Source organism: Prinia subflava, chromosome 10 (genome assembly GCF_021018805.1).
Source record: "Prinia subflava isolate CZ2003 ecotype Zambia chromosome 10, Cam_Psub_1.2, whole genome shotgun sequence".
In the NCBI taxonomy this organism is placed as follows: Eukaryota; Metazoa; Chordata; class Aves; order Passeriformes; family Cisticolidae; genus Prinia; species Prinia subflava.
In genome coordinates this window covers 19,631,905-19,641,076 of record NC_086256.1, presented here as the reverse complement: position 1 = coordinate 19,641,076, position 9,172 = coordinate 19,631,905, and the positions used below count along the sequence as shown (strand labels likewise).

At 47.0% G+C, this 9,172-nt stretch overlaps 1 protein-coding gene across 1 annotated transcript; it reads right to left on the bottom strand.

Moving 5' to 3' along the window:
• Positions 1 to 643: 643 nt before the first annotated feature.
• LOC134555727 (pancreatic alpha-amylase) lies at positions 644 to 9,043 on the bottom strand. Its single transcript, XM_063407641.1, has 11 exons — positions 8,128 to 9,043; positions 6,360 to 6,578; positions 5,621 to 5,767; positions 5,213 to 5,410; positions 2,710 to 2,940; positions 2,195 to 2,328; positions 1,987 to 2,109; positions 1,776 to 1,875; positions 1,441 to 1,562; positions 1,202 to 1,327; positions 644 to 951 (listed from the first exon to the last, which is right to left on the bottom strand). The coding sequence occupies exons 2-11, from the start codon at positions 6,528 to 6,530 to the stop codon at positions 762 to 764; spliced, it is 1,542 nt and encodes a 513-aa protein (XP_063263711.1). The 5' UTR covers positions 6,531 to 6,578; positions 8,128 to 9,043; the 3' UTR covers positions 644 to 761.
• Positions 9,044 to 9,172: the final 129 nt, after the last annotated feature.

Here is a 9,172-nt window from a genome sequence, read left to right as displayed (position 1 = left end):
ACGCTCGCTTTTACCTCAGCGTTTTCTCACAGCTGACAAGGGATTTGGGAAAGCTGCCAATGTTTGCATAATTCTTGCAGGTATTAGAGAATAAGGGAGCCCAACGCACCAGAGGCAGGAATTTGCCGTGGCACAAGGTGGCAGCAGTGCCTGGATACACAGTGTGTCCTCAGACACCTTCGGCACAGGGAGCGCTCCCTTGTCTAAAGCCATGGGCCAAACGGTGCAAGAGCTGAGGATTTGCTTTGTCCAGGCACAAGCTGACTGTGAACCAGTGACTGCTGCTCTCCCTGGTGCCACAGGCTGGAATAACTGATTGGCACGGCCCAGATTCCTTCAGTGCCCCAGACCGCAGGCTTGGTTTGTCTTAAAGAAGGGATAAACTCGCTATGTAGGCACTGCTCGTAGCTGACAGACACAAGGTTGCTGCTCTGGGATACAAGTGTGTGCATATGGATCAGCCCTAGAAATACTGCATTTTACCTTAGCCAGGTGCTGATTTTGATTACTTTTTTTTTTTTTTTTTTTTTTTTTTGTAACATGAGAACTGGAGCACTGCATTGCCTTAAAACTTACCAGTGTATTGGCACTAGTTATGAGGGCATAAAGTTACATCTAATTCATTCAGGGAAAAACATTACTCTTCAATTTGAATGCCATTTATTATTCAACAGAAAGTCACTCATGCTCAAAAACCAAGGAATAACGTATGGGGGAAACAGTAATACACAGACCAAACAGAGGAGGACATTTCTCCCGAATTATAATTTGGCATCAACATGAATTGCAATAAACGGATCTTCAGCATCAGTATTAATCTGGAAATTAGCCATTCCATCACCAGAAACAAACACCTGCTTTCCAGTACACTTGTTGTCTTCCTTTTGTCCAGAAATAACATCACAGTAGGTACCAGCAGGCAGTCCAGTTTGCACATAGACATTCATATTCCTATGAGAAAATAAACACTATTTATGTAATGGTTTTAAAACAGGTATTCCAAATCGTGTGTAAGATTTCTGAATCTGATTTTATTCCCTTATTTAAAGGGCAATGTAAAGCATGAGCTTTCTAATCCTACCCCTCCTACACTCTAATTTCAGCTCTCTGGACCCAGCATGCACTCAAATAACTCATGTTGGGTTGCTGATGCAGGATGCTATTGTTCTCCCTGGGGACACTATTTCTGCCACTGACTCACCAGTCATCATTATTGAAGATGATGAAGCCTTTATTACCACGGCCAAAAGCCACCTGATTGCTGCCATTGTCCCACCAGTTGGAGAAAGGCTCACCGTCCACCACGTTACGGAAGATAACCATGTTCCTGAAAGCACAAGCAATGTCTGTCACTGCCCCTGCAACAGCTCAAAGCCACATGGAGCACACAGCAAAAGCAAATGCTTTTACTGCTTGTTTCTCCCCAGTGCCTCTCCCTACTTGATTTGCCGCCAGCGATGCTCACAAACCCAGTCGTTGCCACAGGTCGTGTCCTCGTTGATGGTAACGGGCTTTATGGAGCCATCCGCGTTACTTGGGGGTCCAACCCAGTCATTGATGTCCTGTCAGTGCAAAAAGACAGCTTTATCTCTTCTCACTGAAAATGCAGAGAGCCTCTCTGGACTGCACAGCTAGATGGAGCATCAAAGTTTCACTGGCTACATCCAGCATGGGACAGGGCAATCACTGCACAAACTGAAATGCACTGGACTACTTCTCTGGCCCTGTTCTGACCCCTAATCCCCAAGGATGCATCTTCAGCATGAACAGCTCACCTTTCCATTTTCAAAATATCTTGGCCAGCGAAAACTTGACATCACACGTGTGAACCCATACGGATGGGCAAGCATGAAACCTGACGCCATTTTATACATCCTGGGGGTTGGACAAACAAGGAATGAGACATGGAACCACCAACCTGCCAGAGAACACACAGACAAACAAGCAAGAGCAAGAAGCACCACCCAGACAAGAACAGTCCCTCACCTGGAATCCCAGAAGGTTAGAACAGAAGCTCCACCAGCCCCGTGTCCTCTCTGGTTGTCGTGATTATCCACAAAGACCAGGGCTCTGTCGGAAGGCACAAAGCCCCAACCTTCTCCCCAGTTCCTAAACAAAAACACAGACTTGAAGCTACCCTGTCAATTTGTGCATCCAGTGAATCCTGGAGAAGTTGCAGCACCTTCATCCTTACTTTAAGTAGGCCATCTTTTCTCCGCCCCACTTGCGGATCACTGTCCCCAGTTTGGCACTGTACTTGAATTCTGTCACTCGGCCGTTTCCAAAGTAGTCGCTGCCTTTGATGGGCTCTCCACCCAAGTCAATTACCTGGTACAGGAAAGGAAACCTGCATCCCTTCTTGTCTCACAAAAACCAACAATGCAACGTACAGAACCCGAGTTCTCGCTTTACACTGAGAAGAAAGTATTTATGTATTTGTGCTGTGTAGATCAACACAAAGTCAGTATAAGACATGAGGGACACACGTAAAAACATGACTGAAGAAAGGAAAGGTAAAGTTGATTGACAATCTGTTGTGGAGGCATTTTTAAAAATTAAAACTACCTATGTCTGCAGGGCTTCTCCAAATAAATTGTGAGCTCCCTCTAGGGTAAATTGGATGAAGATGTATTGTTGTTCCTCTGAAGGCGGAGGCAAAAGAGATACAAAAGGCAAAGACAAGCATAAAGGAGAAAACATGGAGATTACCTCCTGGTAAATGAAAGGTTTCGTTCCTGCAGGAAACCACTGAGTATTCAGATCTTTCAGCTTGTCCAGAAATGCTCTTATGTCCCCAGGCCACATGTGCTTGGCAGCATCAAGTCGGAATCCTGCTACACCAATGTCGATGAGGTGGTTCAGGTACTCGGCAACCTTTGAGCGCACATAGTCCTTCTCCAGGGCCAGGTCCAGCAGGCTGACCAGGCGGCAGTCCCTCACCTGGGCAACAGAAAAGAAAAAAATAAAGATAACTGTGTATCAAAAGAGGGTGGAGGTCAAGTGGTGGTTAATGAGGTTGTATTGGATTGGGAGGAAGGATGGAAATGATATCCGGAGTAAAGGCTTTTGTTTTTGCAAGTCACGATTGCACATTATAAAGCCCTACTGTCCTGGAGACAGCTGAACACCTGCCTTCCAGTGGGAACTGGTAAATAAATTCTTGTTTTACTTTGCTTCTGTACACGGTTTTCTCTTTACCTGGTAAACTGTCTTTATCTCAATCCATAAGTTTTCTCAGTTTGACTCTTCAATTCTCTGCCCCATCCCACTGAAAGCAGGAGGCTGAGTGGTGTTTAGCTGCTGGCTGGGTTGAATCACAAGTCCTCTTTGGTGCCCAACATGGGACTCAAAGGGTTTGTATTAACAATGGATATCATTAATGTGCTCGATGGAATTTATAGCTGTTATTGCTGTTTGGCTAATAACTGAGCCCCATGGCTCCTGTGCTTGCCATGGCCTCACTGTTCCTCCTGTGCATTAGTCTGGGGCTCCTGGGTGGCTGCGCTGTGCTCTGGCTGCAGCTGCAGCCTGCGCTGCTGATCCCTGCCCTGGGACCTTCTGATCCCCGCTCTGGTGCTGGCCGGGCCCTGCCGGGCAGCGCTGCTGGTCCTGGGCTGCTGCCCCGGACACGCTGCAGCTCCAGCACGGCCTCGAGCCACAGGGCTGTGACCCGGGGCTGAGTCCAGGGGAACAGGGACATCTGGAACGTTCCAGGCCATGGAAAAGGCCACACCAGGGCAGGTGCCTCTGGCAGGGCCCGGGGCCGTGGCCGTGTCAGTGCCACAGCAGGGGCAGCCTGAGGGCGCCGGGGCCCAAGGACAGGGCCGTGCTGCAGCAGGCACCCTTGAGGCACCAGTGGCTGTGCATGAGGCCGTGCTGGAGCACTGACAGCGTGTGGCCATGGATAAACCACAGCAGAGCAGGACAGCCTGCAGGGACTGCAGCCGGGGCAAGGCCGTGCTGGGCAGGGTGGCTCTGAGGGGACGGTGGCTGTGGGTGAGGTTGTGCTGGGCAGGTCTGTGAGGGCACCAAGGCCCATGGACAGGGCTGTGCTGGGACAGGCTGTGGCTGTGGATAAATCCATGCTGTGCTGGAACTGCCCCTCACAGCCACTGTGGCTGTGGATAAATCCATGCTGTGCTGGAACTGCCCCTCACAGCCTCTGTGGCTGTGGATAAATCCATGCTGTGCTGGGACAGCCACTGCGGCTGTGGATAAATCCATGCTGTGCTGGAACTGCCCCTCACAGCCACTGTGGCTGTGGATAAATCCATGCTGTGCTGGAACTGCCCCTCACAGCCACTGTGGCTGTGGATAAATCCATGCTGTGCTGGAACTGCCCCTCACAGCCACTGTGGCTGTGGATAAATCCATGCTGTGCTGGAACTGCCCCTCACAGCCACTGTGGCTGTGGATAAATCCATGCTGTGCTGGAACTGCCCCTCACAGCCACTGTGGCTGTGGATAAATCCATGCAGTAGCAGGAATCCCCCTGAGGAGCCTGTAGCTCACAGAAATGGCTGCACTTCGGGCAGGTACAACCCTGAAGGTCTGTAGTCTCTCCTAAGTCCAAGACAGAGCAGGGGTAAGGGGAGGAGTTCATTGCAACATTAAACATGATGGTCTGGTCTAAAGGAACAGGGAGTGGACATTGTAATGTAAATAGCTTTAAATTGTTGTAGACCAGGATTTGAGATGTGTGTTATAGAGACTACCATAGCAGGAGCTACCTAAACCAATGAGCAACAAGCCTTACATGAAGCAGTACAAGCAGAAACATTATGATGTATTGTTACAAAGTGGCGGAAGGGAGAGCTTGAGAAAGAACTACTACATATTCTAACAACAAAAACCAGCAAATTGTGTAACCAGGGCACCACCTTGCACTGCTGTCAATTTTCCAAGGAGGCTCCCTATCATGACCAGATGAGTTTCTAAGCTACAAAAATGAGCTCACAGGCTGAGCTGAGTACACTGGGCTCAGTTCAGGAGGAAACTTCTGCACATAGGTTCTTGATTCCTCAGCACTTAGAATATTTTGCAACACATGTACCTATGGTCACTAGTTCATTCACTTGTCAAGTGACTAAGGACAGGTTTTGTGAGGCACTACACCATTTGATTTTACTGTAGAGTCAACAGAACATGTTAAAAAAAAAAAAAAAAAAAAAGGAAAAAGATTTGAAAATTTGAAAATTACAGGGGAAGTTACCTGATATATGTCACCATAATTTTCAATTTCTCCACTTCCAGAATGACATTTGCCATCATTGAAATCCCAGCCAGAGTACGGTACAGCTGGAAAATCTCTGTTCCCAGCATTAAAATGGCTTCCACAGGTAGAATGTGTGCCCGAGCCACCTGCAGCCCCACACATATGGTTGACGACAGCATCCACATAGATATGAACCTGGAAAAGCAATATGTGCATTTCAGTACATTGTGTAGCAAATGTGAAGTGAAATCCAGGGCTTTACCACATCACTATTCAGTTGATTTTAAGTTGATTAAATCCCTTTCAGTTTCTTCTCGGTTAACACCTCCTTTGAGGACAGCAGCACTTTCCCTAGGTGCTACAGCACTTCTTGCTGTATCAGACACAGATTATCAAGGCACTTACTCCAACATTGTTGCATCTGGTCACCATGTCTCTGAATTCCTGTTCATTTCCTGATCGAGTGCAGAGCTTGTAGCTAATGGGCTGGTATCTTTCCCACCAGGGTCTGTTCGGGTTAGTAATGACAATGTTTTCATTTGGAGGTGAAACCTGCAGATGAAATTATGTACTTTGATAAGAAATCAAATGGTTTTATTTCAACATTTTAAGGGCAAAATCTGCACTCAGGACTTCTGCCCTCAGAAGAAAGTTAGTACCCAACCCAGTCTCTCTCCCACAGCACCAGTTCAGATCTCTGAGATGTCTGTCTTGTACACTGGCAAGAAAGACATTTTGGTTTGTTCCTGTGGGCTGCCCAGGTCCAGCATGGGCCTGCTTTCAAGGACATGTTTATGGAAGGGCTGAAGCCATAGGAATTATTTTTACTTGTAATAGGGACAGCCTTAGGAATGCCAAACCTCACTGTTTCCATACTTCTTTTAGAACAAAATAAAGAGCTTTACCTTCTACTTAGCTTTCAGGGGAAGCCTCTCAGACGAAAGCATGCCCCTTTGTAATGATTCTGCTAGACATACATCATCATTCATTGGTCCTGCAGGGTTAGGGTTGCTTCTAAAAGCAACTACTATTTCCAACCCTCCCTCCTCAGCAGTAGTTGATGACTGTCTCCAACTCGAGCATTTTGACTTATTAATAAAATAGTACAATGCCATTTTCCTACTGCTCACAAGAAAAAACTCACCTGAACTCCTCCAAATCCATTAGGAGCTAAGTAGCGTTCACACTCCAGAGCAATGTCCTGCCAGCGCCATTCAAAGAGATGCACAATAGAGGTTCTCTTAGGGAGAGTGTTGGGGTTGTACTGCCCCCAGCAAAGCCCTGCAGTTGCGAGGAGGAGGAAGAGGACTTGCATGGTGCCTTCAGTGTAAGGCTGTGTTCTATTCACTGGCTATTTATGTGCCTGCAAGATGACAAAGCTCCTGTAGCAGGTGTCGAAATTCACATGGGTCAATGCTATCAGTCATTATTTAGACAGCTAGCTGAATATCATTCCTTTGGTTTGTTTTTTCTCCCGGATTACCCAACACCTGAAGATAAAATACCTTTTCACAATGATTATACGCCATCATAAACCAAGTGATCCGTGAGCAGTGCACGCAAATCAGAACTGCACTCTTTCCAATCATGCAAATGAAGATACTTTATCAAAAGTATCCCAAAACACAACACACAGACCCTCAAAGGGGTCTCTGGAAGGTAAAAGGAGTGGGAGGTGATTGAAAGATGACTGGAAATCTAACAGCATTAGGAGAATGAATGAGTTTGCCAGCATTCAGAGATGTGTTGCTCTCAGGATTAGACTGAGTTCAGACCAGGGTATGAACAACTCTCATAGTTTGACACTAGCCCAACACTGGGCAGCCACAAGAGTCATTCCCTCACCCTCCCCTGCTACAGCTGGGCAACAGAGAGGGAAAAAAATTAATGAAAGGCTCACGAGTGAGATAAGGACCAGGAGAAAACATTTCAAGGACAGAACATGTTCAACTTAAGGTTGCAAAGTGAGTTTATTACTAACAGAATCAGAGGTGAATAATAAGGAGAAGTAAAATAAGAAGTAAAATAAGCCCTTAAAACACCTTTTTCCCCCCAGTCCCTCCTCCCTCCTTCCCACTGACAGTGCAGGGGGTTTGGTCAGTTCATCACTGATGTTTCCTTCAGCTGTTTTGGGGGAGGAGTCCCTCCCCTGTGAGGCCATGGGGTCCTTCCCATGGGAGACAGTTCTCCGTGAGCCCCCTACATGGGTCTGCTCCCACCAGCAGCAGCCAAACCACACCTGCTGCAGCCTGAGTCCCTCCCACGGGCACATTGCTGCAACGTGGTTCTCTCTTACACAGGGTTCAGTACTCCAAGGCCAGGCTGCTCCAGCCTGGAAGCAGGGCCCCTCTCTCCACAGGGTCTCCCACTGGATCACAGCCTCCTTCAGGCATCCACCTGCTCCAGCATTAGAACATTGCCCACAGGCTGTGGGATCTCTGCATCCCCCTTGGATCCCCAGGGGCTGTGGGTGGATCTCTGCATCCCCCATGGATCCCCAGGGGCTGCAGGGGCACAGCTACTTCACCATGGTCTCACCACAGCCTGTAGAGGAATCTCGGCTCTGGGGCCTGGCCTCAGCTCCTGCCTTCCTTCTGCACTGACCTTGGTGTCTCCATGTTGTTTCATATGTTCTCACATCTTCCTTTTTTTTTTTTTTGGCTCTGCTGGACATGGTGGAAGCTTCAAGCAGCTTCCACAGGAGTCACCTCTGTGGTCCCCCAGCTACCAAAAACTAGGCAGTGCAAAACCAGTACAACAGCAATATTTAATCAGTCATGTATCACACAAGAGGTTGTGGGTCTTCACGAGGTGAATCCCACTGGCAACTCAGAACTGACACTGTCTCATTCCTAATGTTCCTCTTGTGTCATTGCCCAGTCCCTGCTAAGAAATGTTAGTAGTTTTCTTACCACTTCTCTTCGTGCAGAGCAGCTGATGGAAAGTGATCAGCTGCATTTGCCTCCCCAGCAGAACTTTGCATAAGGTTTCATCCCATTTTAAGTGATTCATCTGAGTCAAGGAAAAAAACCCAAAATCAGATTGTAAATGATAGTGCAGATGAGTTTTAGCTGTCTGACACATAACTGAATTTGAAAGCTAGAGCTGTTATCCAAGTCCTTTCTTGCATTTCCTACAAATTCCTCCTTCAAAGAAAAGACTTTTGACTTTTCTTCATGAAATGATTTCAGATCTTCATTTGGAACTGACTTATAAGATCAGTGTCTCAGTGACAATCCTCCATTAATAAACTTGAGTCATACTAACAACAAAACAATACTCCAAGAGAATACAAAGACTAGAAAATCACTGGCATTTGATGAATATCTGTGAGGAAAAAAAGTTCCAAAAAAAAGTCACAGCTGCTCCAGGAGAAAAGAAACATCAGTGCACTTCTTACCTGAACTGCCTCTGGTGTGTTCTTTCTGAAACTAGCCATGCCAGTGTATCACATGCCTTCTTCTGTTGCCCAGATTTGTTCTTCAAGGACAAAACACACAAGTAGGTTCCACTTTTCCACCTGTTCATTTTCATATCGCAGACCTTATTAAAGGCCTCTTTTTCCACTACTACAATAAAACAGTAAGTTACTGCAAATGAACTTGCCTACTCACTAACAGCAAGGAACCAGTGAGTGATTGCACCTCATAATTACCAATTCAGTGAAAACAGACCCCCTCATTCCTCAACATTATTAAGAGCAACCAAATGTGCCTGAGGCAATGTTTACATCACCATTCCCTGTGGAGCTCCACTGAGGTGATGGAATGCCACTGCATGACTTTCAGTTTCCAGTGGCATGTATTTTCCAGTGACAAATATGCTGCTGTCAGCCAAGAACAGGATGGACCTATCCTCAATAACCTGATGCCATGGGTGGCAAAGGCACTGGCAAAGGGGCCCGGGAGCCCTCTCGTGACAGGCTCTGCTGGCTGTGACTCAAGCAGGATGCAAAAA